Genomic DNA, 14,088 nt, shown 5'->3' on the forward strand with positions numbered 1-14,088 from the left:
GAAGTGGTTGGTGCATCAAGAGGTCTCAGAAATGCTCACGATGCCTGTGAAGGGAGAGAAGCACAGTGAGTGGAGTTACACACTTTATAACAAATACTATGGTAAATATTTTATAGTTATTACCAATCTAGAAAGGGAGGTAAGCAGTGAGGTGGCAGTATTTGCAGATGGCTCAGGATTATTTAGGTCATAGTCAAATCCAGAGAAGTCCTCAGAGGGAACTCAGAAAGCCAGGTGAATGGGCACCATGATGGCAGATGAACTTCGATGTCAATAACAGGAGGGAAAATCTTGAACTCCTCAAACAGCTTATGGGGTTCTAACTTAACTGTATGAACTCAGGACAGGGACCTGGGCATCACAGTACACAGCTCTGAGAAACCCTGCTCACAGTGCAAATACGGATAGAAACTAAGCAAATCTCTGGGATCCAGGAGGAGCGGGATGGAGAATCTTACAGAAAATACAATGTCATGAGATCAGTCAGTCAATGTTTCACCATCAATCTTTTTAGTTTAACAAAGATGGTTAAGTTTACTAAATAACAGTCTGTAAGTACTTACACAGGGAACCAATATTTAATAAGAGACTTTTTAGCCTAGCATATGAAGATGTAACAGTATCAAGTGGCTGGAAGATGAAGGTAAAGAAATTCTGACTGGAGATAAGGCGTACATTTTTTAAAGGGTGAGAGTAATTAACCACTGGAACAATTTACCAAGGGTCTTGGCGGATTCTTCTTCACTGTGAATTTTTAAATCAAGGTTCAATGTTCCTCTTAAAGATCTGCTCTAGGAAAAATGTTGCAGAAATTCTCTGGTCTGTGTTATACAGACTAGATGATCACATTGGTCCCTTCTGGCTTTGGAATCTATGAACATGTCCCCAGGAGTCAGCTGCAGGCATTTTGCCTGCAAACTCTTACCTGAGCTTACAGGAGGCATTTTTTTCTATTCATGACTGTTGAATTTATCCCCTATGGGGAGAAATTCTCATGTCAATGCTGCCCCTTTGAAATGTAACACTAGGTGGGTATTTCACGAGGCTGAGGAATCTTGTGACCTACTGCATGTATGAACATTTTAGGTGAGAAAAATAATGACTTTAGCCCATGAAATCTCATACAACCCTTGCTATTGATGGCTAGTAGAGCTGGCTAGCAAATGATCCCAGAGCATCCTGGGTTTAACATCTGAGGCCCACTGTTTCAGGCAGCTATCAATGGTTCCTGCACGTGGCAGCTGTATTTATCTCAGCCCTCACATGTCGCAGAGTTGCCCACTCTTATTATATAATGTGCATATTTCTCAGCTAATGAGTTGTTCCTGTGTAGCAGTCCCCGAAGCACCATGTTTTTTGTTTGGGTATAACAAAATAAGTCATATTGTTGCCTTGGCATATGCCACTTATGGGTGAGATTTATCATCGATGAGACACAGTCACTGATTACCCCACAGCCAAGGGAGCAGGCGTGATGGGAGGCACCTCACCCCTTGCAGAGGAAGAATTGCAGGGAGCGTGGGGCATCTCAGAGGTTGTGGGAGCCAGAGATGAAAGGGGAGCATGGAGAAGAAACTGGCGACCAGTGTGCTGTTGGAATCAGAGCAGCCTGGGATGGGGAAGGAACGTATGGACAGAGGCCAGAGTATTTTCGGAGATTGAAGCAGCTAAGGAGCAAAGTGTGACAGGTTTCCCCTCAGGGTGTCACCTAGAACTGGGTACCACTGAGCCTTCTGACTCACCAGCCCGGGCTCCCTCTCTCAGTGTGGTGCTGTTACAAGCTGCAGACCTGCTCCTGATCCTACACCTCCACCAGCATTCACACAGGCAGGGTCATTCCCAGCTGCAGTTACATGCAGGCTCTTTGACCAGCCACTGCATGAACGAACAGTAGAGAGGCTACAAGCAAACTAACCACCAGCTCCCTAACCTAGGACCCCAGAGCTGTACTGTCCTGCCCTGGTTCAAACTCCAACCAGTATGAATTTGTTACCTGGTTCCCCACTCCCTCAATGTGGGAAGGTCAATGCACACTTGTGGTAACCAAGCTGAGATTTTTTCCCTCAGACACATCACTTAAAGGCACCCTGGGTTTAGATTAAAACATAAAACAAGTTTATTAACTACAACAGATAGATTGTAAGTGATTATAAGGGATAGCAAACAGATCAAAGCAGATTACCTAGCAAATAAACAAAAATGCAAACTAAGCATACCTATTTCGATTGACTATGAATTAGCAGTTTCTCACTCTGATTGCTGCTATAAGCTGTCTGGCAAATTCTCAAGACACAATCTGCATTTGCCTTGGAGCTTGGGTTTCTCAGGTTGCCTTACACAGGCTAGAAATCCCTTTAGCGTGGGTCCAGCACTTCCCCCAGTTCACACATTTTTCATCAGATGTTTCCAGGAGTCCTCTTATGCGGGGAGTGAAGAACCACTGATGATGTCCCTCCCTGGCTTATATAACTTTAGCATATAGTGGGAACCCTTTGTTTCAAAATGTGGTTCCCAGTCTAGTTTGTGGGGAAAATACAGACTCCCCAAAATGAAGGCAAGAGTTATGTGGCCTGGTCACATGCCCTTGTAGAGTCATAGTATCTATTACTTACAGGCTGTCTGGAGCACTCTCAGGAAGCCTCACCAGGTAGGAGACAGGTTTATTCTAAGGCCTATTGTTTTTCCTAATGGCTCATTGCCCTGAATAGGTGCTTCCCAACCAGCTATTGAGTTACTCAGGTGTAACTATATAGTCAATATTCATAACTTCAGATACACAAATGATACATGCATGCAAATAGGATAATCATATTCAGAAAATTGTAACTTTTCCAATGACAACTTACAACACATCTTGTATAAAATATATCATAATTATGCTACAATCCTAACATGCTAGTATCACTATGAAGAACATGGGTTACAGTGTCACACAAAGATGAGTGGTTCTTTCCAATGGTGAAATGCCTGTATTTACATAACAACAATAACAGTTGGAAACAAAATTGAGTAAAGCTTGTGACACCCAGGCTACAGTTCTGTAGCTTGCCAGGGCAAAGAGACACTGAGACCTGCCCAGTCTGGGAGCCAGGAAAGGTCCCAGTGCTGGTCTTGGACCAACAATCAAAAGAGAAAATTAATTTCAGAGGTGCCTGTCAGTGTTCACCCAGCTCCCTGCCCTCACCACCTCCACTGCTGCCCACCTGTTTGTGTACACCTCCCTGCCTGTTCACATAACCCACAACGCTGTCTGCTTCTGTGTGTACCTTCCTCCTTTCCCCCACAACTCCGAGCACTGCCTGTCTGTCTGTGTACACACCCGTGCCTGCCCCACAACAGCCAGTACTGCCCGCATGTCCATGTAGGTTCCCTACACCCACAACTTCCAGCCCTGCCACACAGTGACACCCTTCACCCAGGACCAACACCAGGAGCCAGATCCCACAGCGACAGCTCACAGAAATACCTCCTCAGACTAGGCAGAACTCAATGTCTGCCTGCACCAGGGAAAAGGGGAAGATCGGCCTGAACTGCTTCTCTGGGGTGAAGGGAACCCAGCAGCAGCTTTGCCTGTGCAGGAAGGAGAGAGGGACAGACCCGGCAGGAGGTAGAGAGGACGTGGAGACTAAAAGGAGCCAGCGTGAGTAATTCTTCTTCAAAACTACATAAACCTTTAACATATTACAGCCCATTAGAAACCCGCACACACCTTCCCCTGGCTGCTTTTCTGTGTTGGCAATTGCTGACATTGCCATGAGACTGAAGTAGGATTACTCATGGCCTCATTACGTCTCCCTATTTCGAACCAGTTTCAGGACCACACACACACACACACACACACACACACACACACACACTGATTTTCTGGACCTTCCCAGGTACTTTCCTGGACCTCCTCCAGTGAGATTTCCACCTGGTGTCCTCTATGCCAGAAACATGTTTTTATTTTTACTGCCGTTTGGTGCTTCTTGTTGTGATGGGTTAGATTACAGAACCCCCCTTGGGAACTGCCAACTGATGTGCTGAGACTACTTCTAAGTCTGTTTTTCCTGATAATGCTAAACAGTTCATGTCACCGTGCTGGTGAATTCCAGCCCAGATGGTTCTTGGCTTGAACCCTGGAACCCTTCCTGAGCCCTCAGCACTAATTTTAATGCAGAAACAGGCAACTCACTTAAATCCCGCTCAGCAGAAAAAGGAAATCTCCTTACAGCGACCGAAAGGCAGAGCCCTGAGAATCAGCGTATGAATTTCACATGCCTGCCGCTCGCTGTATTGGACAGCAACCTTTATGATTCCCCGTACAGTCTCTGTGGACTGTCAGGTTAGCCTGGTCTCCCTGACAATTCCCTCAGCTTCTTGAGCAGCAGGAACAGCAAAAAGTAAACCCTGGAGAACTTCAGCCTAAGAGCCTCCCTGGGGAGTGGAGAAATGATTCTCTCATACTAGGGGCTCGAATTGTCAGGGCAAACTGAGCCGTGCAGACTCGTTAGGGTGGCCCAGCACTACTTAAACCCCGGAGAGAAAAGGAAGAGCCACGACATAGATGTACTCACTTGTCTGCCAGCATTTCTGTGCTGCCGCCTATTGTCATAGAATCTGAGCATCTCCTCCTCCCCTCCTGGCTGACAAGCCCTGTGCTCAATCGATGAGAACACAACAGACATATGGAAAGGCTCTCACAAATCCTTGTTTCAAATGCAGATTAACAGCCCCTCCCATCGGATAGCCTCTCTCTGACAGAGGACAGAACCGATTGCCCCTGCTTAGTCATAAACCCCCCGTAGTTCATTATCATGCCATGGGCAGGAGCAACTTCCTGAGCCCCTTCAGTGATCAGCATGTGCCCTGAAGCCTGGGGACTGCTAGAGTGACCGCACCAGCTATAATTAGGGAGGGTGGAGGGAGATGTTCAGAGACACAGATGTGAGTTAGCTGCCCAGTATCCATCAGCATTCAGTGGAGTTCTGGTGCCTACTGCCCTTGTGCCTTTTCCAATCTATTATAGTCATGGCCTTCACAATATCCCCTGGCAAAGAGTTCCATGGGATAGGTCCAAAGAGTTTCTTGAGGATTGGTCCATCAATGGCTACTAGTCAGGATGGGCAAGGATGGTGTCTGTAGCCTCTGTTTGCCAGAAGCTCAGAACAGGCAAAGGGGGATGGATTACTTGATGATTCCCCGTTCTGTTCATTCCCTCTGAAGCACCTGACATTGGCCACTGTCAGAACACAGCATACTGGGCTAGCTAGAGATTTGGTCTGAAACAGTTGTGCCATTCTTATGAGAGAGAGGGGGTATGATAAAGTTCTATACAACCATGACTGGTGTGGAGAAAGTGAACATAGAACCGTTGTTTACTCCTTCACATAACACAAGAACTAGGGGTCACCCAATGAATTTAACAGACAGCAAGTTTAAAACAAGTGACAGAAAATACCCCATCACACACTGCACAGTCAACCTGTGGAACTCTTTACCAGGATGTGTGGTGAAGGCCAAGACTGTAACAGGGTTCAAAAAAGAATTAGATAAGTTAATTGAGGATAGGTCAATCAATGACTGTTAAACAAGATGTTCAGAGACACGACCTTATGCTCTGAGTGTCTTAGCCTCTGACTGCCAGATGCTGGGACTGGATGACAGGAGATGGATTCCTTGATAATTGACCTGTTCTTTCCCTCTGAAGCACCTGGCACTGACCACTGTCAGAAGACAGATAAGAACTTAAGACTGGCCACACTGGGTCAGGGCAATGGTCCATCTAGTCCAGTACCCCGAGTCCCCTTTTTCTTCTCTGGGTGCTGGACCTCAGTCGATGGGGCCCACATGCCTCACTACCTCAAACAGCCCCTGCCACCAAACCAGTAATTTGAATCGCAAACTTGGTAGTAACCATAACTCTCAATCATGCAGTTTGAACACTTGCAGCTGGGCTCCTGTGTTATAGGCCTTTTCTCGTACCAGTTGTGCATTTAGCAAATTCTTCTAGCAAACACCTGTCCTCAGGTGATTTCTTAATGGAAGAATGTATTCGACTATGCTCAGTGCCTGGGGTCTTTGCTCTGCTATGTTTCTCGAAGCAGGTCTGGAAATCCTTGAGGTTGCTTCCCAGACACCCAGTTAAAAGGGAGAAAACTTGGTAGCTTGAGGCACCTCCCTGATAGCAAAAAGGAGGGGCGGGGATAGTTGGTCCCACTGTCTAGGATCCGACGCTGCAAACTTCTTTAATGTCACCATCAAAGTTTTGAGAAATCGATCCACCAACCTAACAGTTTGGGGATGATAGATCAACGTTCTGAATGTCTTTACCCTCAGTAGGTCACACAGTTCTTTCATTAATTGTAAAGTGAAGTTAGGCCATTGATCAGTAAGGGTTTCTCGGGGTATTACCAAGCGGGAGCAGAATTTCATGAGCTAATTTGCAGTGGTGGGTGCATTGGTGGAGTGCTAGGGGATGGCTTTGGGGTGCACACCGTGTAGACAAGGATAATGATGGTATGTTAATACCGCACAGCGCTCTTTTCTAGGAGCCCCACAAAGTCTATGCCTGTTGTTTCAAATAGGCTATCAACATGGGGGAGCAGCTGAGAGGGGCTTTGGGTATTCCCCTAGGACTGGCCAGTGTAGGGGAGAGAGACAGAGAGCATAGAGCACTGGTCCTGCTGCAAGATCTGAGGCCTGAACCAGAGGCTGTGATCCAAAGTCAGGCCAGGTATTAAAGCAGCTACTCACAAGTTCACTGTCCAGTACATGAACTTGGCAAAGTTGTTTCTAGTGTACTAGGCCCTAGATATTTACCTAAATCTATTCCTGCTAGTGCGGATACATCCCAACCTAGTACAAGATAAGATGTCTTGACAAAATAATGAATTGAGCAGTTTTGTCTAAGATATGAGGCACAAGGGGAAGTAACAAACATATGTAATGAAACAGAAAATGTGGTATGCAAGTTGTTTATCCCAGTTGTTTATCTCAGTCTATAAATGTTGGGTTACCTCGCCTTAATCCTTTGTGTGGCCTAGGGGACAGCACAGACTCCTGCTGCTGACTCAGCCACTCGGCACTCATGTGTTAGCATACCTGTGACCATGGAGGCAGAGCGCTCTGGTTATGCCTGGAGGGCAACGCACCTGGCTAAGTGCCTTTGTCACTGAACCGTGCCTGTGGTCTTTCTTTATGAGTAACTTTGAGGTCTGCTGAATGAGCAGGCTGCCTTGTCAACTAATAACGATAACATTGGAGCTCCAAGGACAGACGCACAGATCAACCTGAACAGCGTTACCGAGGCAACAACATTCCAGCCTTCGGCCCTTAACAAGGGCCAGCTGACACTCTGGGCAGGAAGCACAGCAGTCGCTGACTAGCTCCAAACAGCGGAGTTGTTCTCCCCTGCACTCAAAGTATGGCCACTGCCTCAGTCGCTGCGGTTCCATCACGACCCCAGTCACCACGGGAAGTTGTTCATAGGCCTGGCTAAGGATAAGATTATGTCACAGAGATCACAGAATCCATGACTTTAAGAGACATCCTTGACATTTTACACTTGAGCCCTGGGGTGGCAGAACCAGAGCTGTCAGCTGGTGAGGGCCCAAGAGCCGTCAGCCCAGGCAGTGGGTGGGGTACCCAGAGCTGTCAGCCACAGTGGCGGCTCTGCTCCAGCTCCAGGCAAAAACCTGCAGCTCCACTGCTCCGGGCTCCGCTCCAAAGCCCTGTTTATTACAATATATCTTTTCTGATATGCAGTAAAAGCCATCCTAGAGAGTCCATGCTGTAGGGAGTTCCACATTCACCTGGTAGCTCAAAAACTGAGCGTGGGGAAAAAACAACCTTTTGTCAAGACAGGGATAAAGATCACAAAAGTAGGTTATTAAATATATTAAGCACAAAAGAAATCCTAGAAAAGGTTTAGGCCAATGGCTAGAGGGAGAAAGGAGGTTTGTTAATGTTGCAGAAAAGTTAGAAGTGGTCCAGAAATAGTTGTGTTCTGCATTTGGAAAGAAGCAGTATGAGGTACTCATATCACATGAGATGATGAAATATCTTCCAGTGAATTTACAATCAAGGAGGGTGTTAAACAGTATCTACAGTAGAACATTAGGGTTATGAACACCAGAGTTACGAACTGACCGATCAACCGCACATCTTATTTGGAACTGGAAGTAAACAATCAGGTAGCAGCAGAGCCAAAAAATAAAAAAAATTAAAAAAAAGCAAATACAAGACAGTTCTGTGTTAAACATAAAGTGTTAAAAAAAAGGAAAATTTTAAAAACAATTGAGAAGGTTAGGAAACAATGGAAAAGCTGGTAAGGGATTAATTAAAAAATAAATCTAGGAATATAATTAATCCCGTGCAACAACATGGTTTTTGGAAAAAAAAATCTTGTTAAATGTACCGAAGATTATGATTTAATGAGAATATAAGTTTGGCTGATCAAGAGAACTGTGCAAATGCAATAAACTTCAATTTCTTTGAAGCATTTAGTAAGGGGAAACATTCAGGTGAAAAAATGAACACCATACAATATCAGTAGATGTGATAAAAAAAACCAGGAGTACTTGTGGCACCTTAAAGACTAACAAATTTATTTTAGCATGAGCTTTCGTGAGCTGCAGCTCACTTCTTCGGATGCATAGAATGGAACACACAGACAGGGGATATTTATACATACAGAGAACATGAAAAGGTGGAAGTATGCATACCAACAGGCAGAGTCTAATCAACTGAGATGAGCTATCGTTAGCAGGAGGAAAAAAAACTTTTTGAAGTGATAATTAAGATGGCCCATAGAAGGTGTGAGGAGAACTTAACATAGGGAAATAGATTCAATTGGTGTAATGACCCAACCATTCCCAGTCTTTGTTTAGGCCACAGTTAATAGTATCTAGTTTGCATATTAATTCAAGTTCAGCAGTTTCTCTTTGGAGTCTGTTTTTGAAGTTTTTTTGTTGCAAAATTGCCACCTTCAAGTCTGTCACTGAGTGGTTAGAGAGGTTGTGATGTTATTAATATGAACTGTGACCATATAGATCATTCTTGCAACCAAGGTCCTAGGTGTCTAAGATGAGGTTATGATTTGCTGGCTATGATTACTCTATCTGTATGCATATATCATTTTTGTATTTAAAGTTATAAATATTGGCTCTAAACTGTCTGTATTTCAAACTTGTGCTATGCTTCTGGGTGACACCCCAGGCAATTTGGCGTCAGCACTGCCTAGCCTGCTTGATGGCCCATTAAGGACCATCCATTGAGACTGGATTGAGTCTCACTGACCCATTGAGAGAAGGCAGATACACCTTGTGACTCAGCAAGGCAGGCAGGGACATGCCTATGGACAGAACTCTAAGGTTTTTCCATGCCATGTGCTGAATAGCTTGTTTTTGGAACTCCTCCATCTTGTCTTCAGTCCTGCTCCATACCTCCTTACCTTGCTACAAACTGAAGCTCTGAACAAAGGACTGAATGATTCATCCCAGCTGGGGATGTTCCAGAGACTTGATTTGAGCCTGCAGTTAATTTCATCATTGCTACAAGCCTGAACCAAAAACTTTGCCATTACTCGATGTAATTGCTTTTTTATGAAAAAACCTTTAGATTTTAGATTCTAAAGGCTTGGCAACAGCATGATTCGTGGGTAAGAGCTGACGGCTTGGTCCTTTGGGATCAGGAGAACCACTTTTCTTTTACTGGGGTATTGGTTTTCATAACCATTCGTCCCCATAACGAGTGGTGCTGGTGGTGATACTAGGAAACTGGAGTGTCCGAGGGATTTGCTTTTATGACTTGTGGTTAGTCAGTGGGGTAAAACCGAAGTCCTCTCTGTTTGGCTGGTTTGGTGCCTTAATAGTAAAGGAACTCTAGCTCTGGGCTGTAACTGCCCTGCTCTAATCAATTTGTCCTGAATTGATACTCTCAGTAGCGTCCCACCATAGGTAGCATCATTCCAGTAGACCACATGTAAAATGGAATAAAAAGTGGCTAATCTACAGAGCTCAGAAAGGGTCATTGTCAGTGAATGGGGCAGTTTCTAGCGGGTTTCTGCAGGGATCAGTTCTCGGCCCGATGCTATTCAATATTTTAATCAATGATCAGGAAGCAAATAGAAAATCACTGCAGATAAAATGTGTGATGACCCAAAGATTGGCAGAGTGGTTCCAATGAGGAGGCCAGGGCAGGCATACCAATTAATCTGGAGCATTTCCTGAGCTGGGCCCATGCAAACAAAATGTTTTGATACAGACAAATTCAATGTTTTCCACTCAGAATAGGGAATGCAGGCCCAACCCACAGACTAGGGCACTGTATTATGGAACACAACGACCTGTAAAATGATTTAGGGATCATAGTGGACAATCTACTCATCGTGAGCTTCCGATGTGATGCTGTGTCCTGAAAGGCTGATGTGATCCTTGGATGCATAAACAGGAGAGTAGTGAGTTAGAGAAGGGGAAGGATTTTACCTCTGCACATGGCATTGGAGAAACCAACTGCATCCAGTTAAAAGGTAGGAATCAAAGCATTGAATAAATGGTGATAATGGAGAGAGGTAAAGAGTTGTGATCCCCAAGGGCCTATACTGGGACCAGGTCTATTCAACATAGTCTGGAAAAAAGGAAAACAGTGAGGTGGCAAAATTTGCAGATGATACAAAATTACTCAAGATAGTGAAGGCCAAAGCAGATTGAGAAATGTTACAAAGGGATTTCACAAATCTGGGTGACTGGACAACACAATGGCAGATGAAAGTCATTGTTGATAAATGCAAAGTAACGCACATGGCAAAATATAATCCCAACTATTGATACAAAAAGATGGAGTTAAAATTACTGTTACCCATCAAGAAAGAGATCTTGGAGTCATTGTGGAGTCATAGTTCTCCGAAAATATCCACTCAATGTGCAGCGGCAGTCAAAAAAGTGAACAGAATATTGGGAATCAATAGGAGACTGCTAGATAATAAGACAGACAATATAATATTGCATCTATATAAATCCGTGGTACGCCATTACATTGAATACTGCATGCAGATTTGGTCACCCTATCCCAAAAAAAGATGTATTGGACTTGGAATACGTACAGAGAAGGGCAATGTAAGACTGAGACTTTTCAGATTTGAAAACAGATGACTAAGGGGTGATATGGTATAGGTCTATAAAATCATGACTGGCTTTGAAACATTGAATAAGGAAATGTTATTTACTCTTTCACAAAACACATAACTAGGGCTCACACAATGAAATTAATAGGAAACAGATTTTAAAAAAGAAAGTATTTCTTCAAGTCAGCCTGTCAACCTTTTTGCCAGAGGATGTTGCAAAGGTTAAAACTATAACATGGGCCCAATAAGAACCAAATAAGTTCACAGAGGATAGGTCCACCAGTGGCTAATAGCCAGGATGGGCAGAGATGGTGTCCCGAGCCGCTGTTTGCCAGAAGCTGGGAGTGGGTGACAGGGCATGAATCACTTGACGATTACCCTGTTCTGTTCATTCCATCTGAAAGCACTTGGCATTGGCCACTGTTGGAAAACAGGATACTGGACTAGATGGACCACTGGTCTTACCCAGTATGGCCCTTCTCATGTTCTTATACAGACCCCAGATGTATCTGTCACCTGCCATAACCTACCAGACCCCGCTCCCCTCCTAGAACTGAGATAGAACCCAGTAGTCCTGACGGGGTCTCTCTCTCTCTCTCTCTCTCTCTCACTCTGTAGAGTTAATAACAAAGTAAGAATATACATCAACATTTTAAACCTAACAAGATGTCAGAACATGTTAGTATTAGAGGCGAGTGGGTCTAATACTTATTTCTCTTTCTTTCTTTTATATAGGAATTAGATACTGTGCTCCTGTCAGCGAATTGCTAAGTTATCTGCCAAAACCCACGAGTTTTCAAGAAGCCCCTGGAATCATGGTCAAAGTGGATGCACCCTAACAAAATCTGAAATGTGCCCCTTGCAGCTGAGGATGGGGATGGAAATGTTCCAGTTACCAGCAATTAGAAAGATGGGAACCCAATGAATTGTGCACAGACCGATTCCCCAGTTTGTCACGCTGACACAGTAAGGCCAGGAAAGGATTTAATGTCTTTTTGACTGATCAGTAAGTGATTCAGGGAAGAGGGTCCAGAACCACATCACCAGCCAGCTCTGCCTGGAGCTCGGACTGAGAGCCAGTGAACAAGGAGAAAACTTTTAGGTCCCTTTATGAGTAAAGAGCTGGAAAAGCCTGTCCCGGAGCTCTTTGGACCTCACCCCATAGATGATAGGATTTAGCATGGGGGGCACCAGGAGGTACACATTGGCCATGAGAACATGGAAATGCAGGGGCACATTGTGGCCAAACCGGTGCATGAAGGCGGAGAAGAGACATGGGATGTAAAAGGCTAAGATGACACAGAGGTGGGAGCCGCAGGTCCCAAAAGTCTTGAGCCGGGCGTCCTTTGTGGGGAGGCTGAAGATGGCCCTGAGGATCAGGGTGTAGGACACGGCAATAGAAGACACATCCAGTCCAATCACAGAGAATACCACAAAGAGACCGTAGTAATTACTGATGTGGATGTCGGCGCAGGCCAGCTTCACCACAGCAATGTGCTCGCAATACGATTGGGGGATAATGTTAGTTGTACAATATGGCCACCTTCTTGCAAGGAAGGGATAGGGTAGTGCGAACATGGCACCGCGCAGCACCACAGCCAGGCCGATCTTGGCCACCACAGGGTTTGTCAGGATGGTGGAATGTCTCAGGGGATGGCAGATGGCCACGTAGCGATCCAAACCCATGGCAACAAAGATCCCAGACTCCATCGCTGAAAAGCAGTGAATGAAGTACAGCTGGGTGAGGCAGGCACTGAAATCAATCTCCCTGGAATTAAACCAGAAGATGCTCAGTGTTTTGGGCAGGATGGACGTGGACAGGACCAGGTCGGTGATGGCCAGCATGCAGAGGAAATAGTACATGGGCCCATGGAGGCTCATCTCGCTCTTCACAATGAACAGGATGGTGAAGTTCCCCAAGATAGCTATGGCGTACATTGCACAGAAGGGAATGGAGATCCAGATATGGGCCCCTTCCAGGCCTGGAACACCCAGCAGGATGAAGGTGGAGGGGTTGGTGAAGTTGGTTGTGTTGGAATCTGACATGGAGTAGGGGAGAAGGTGTCCAATGCTGAGGTAGAATGGTGTCCCCTGCATGTGCTCCAGCTCATGTACCGTACCTTCCTCTGACTTCCTGTATGTGCCCAAGCTCTAGAGTGTTGGTTGCAGTAAATATTCCTGGATGGAGATACAATGTTAATGTGAGACACTTCATGCACTACTGGAGGTTGTTGTCATGAGTGAAGCAGATTGTCCTCTTTTCACACACTGACAAATGACCTTTGCCTCAATAATTCCTACACATCTGATGTGGGAAACCTTAATAGGCACTAGCAGGAAACAAGAGTGTGGATACTGGTTATCCAACATTGTTACTGTCATAGGTTTCACCCCCACTCTGAACTTTAGGGTACAGATGTGGGGACCTGCATGAGAACCCCTAAGCTTAATTACCAGCTTAGATCTGGTTGCTGCCACCATCAAACAGTTTAAACACGTTTATGGGAAAGTCATTTGGAAACGTTTCCTTCTCCTTCCCCACCAATTCCCTGGTGAACACAATTCAAAATCCTTGGATCTTAAACCAAGGAGAAATTACTCATCCTCCTTTTCCTGGCAGGACTGGAGTTTAAGTTCCCTTTCCCCCACCAATTCCTGGTGAGTCCAGATCCAACCCCCTTGGATCTTGAAACAAGGAAATATCAATCAGGTTCTTAAAACAAGACTTCTAATTAAAGAAAAAGAAAGGTGAAATGAAAACGTCTGAGATTAACATGCAAGGAAATTTCACAGGCAACAGATTCAAAACACAAAGGAGTCTCCCCTGGGCAAAACATTAAAGTTACACAAAAGAAAAACCCAGTTTAAATCTCCCTCTTATGCAAAAAAAATCACAAAAGGAAATGAACATAATCTAATTTATTCCTTCAACTACCTTGGTGGATTCCTGGATCTTTTCATTCTGGCACAGAACTTAATGAATA

At 44.9% G+C, this 14,088-nt stretch overlaps 1 protein-coding gene across 1 annotated transcript; it reads right to left on the reverse strand.

Annotated features, from left to right (window-relative positions):
* Positions 1–12,202: 12,202 nt before the first annotated feature.
* LOC123356184 (olfactory receptor 52R1-like) lies at positions 12,203–13,150 on the reverse strand. The gene has a single exon (XM_044999150.1). The coding sequence runs from the start codon at positions 13,148–13,150 to the stop codon at positions 12,203–12,205; it is 948 nt and encodes a 315-aa protein (XP_044855085.1).
* Positions 13,151–14,088: the final 938 nt, after the last annotated feature.

This window comes from Mauremys mutica, chromosome 1 (genome assembly GCF_020497125.1).
Source record: "Mauremys mutica isolate MM-2020 ecotype Southern chromosome 1, ASM2049712v1, whole genome shotgun sequence".
NCBI lineage: Eukaryota > Metazoa > Chordata > Testudines > Geoemydidae > Mauremys > Mauremys mutica.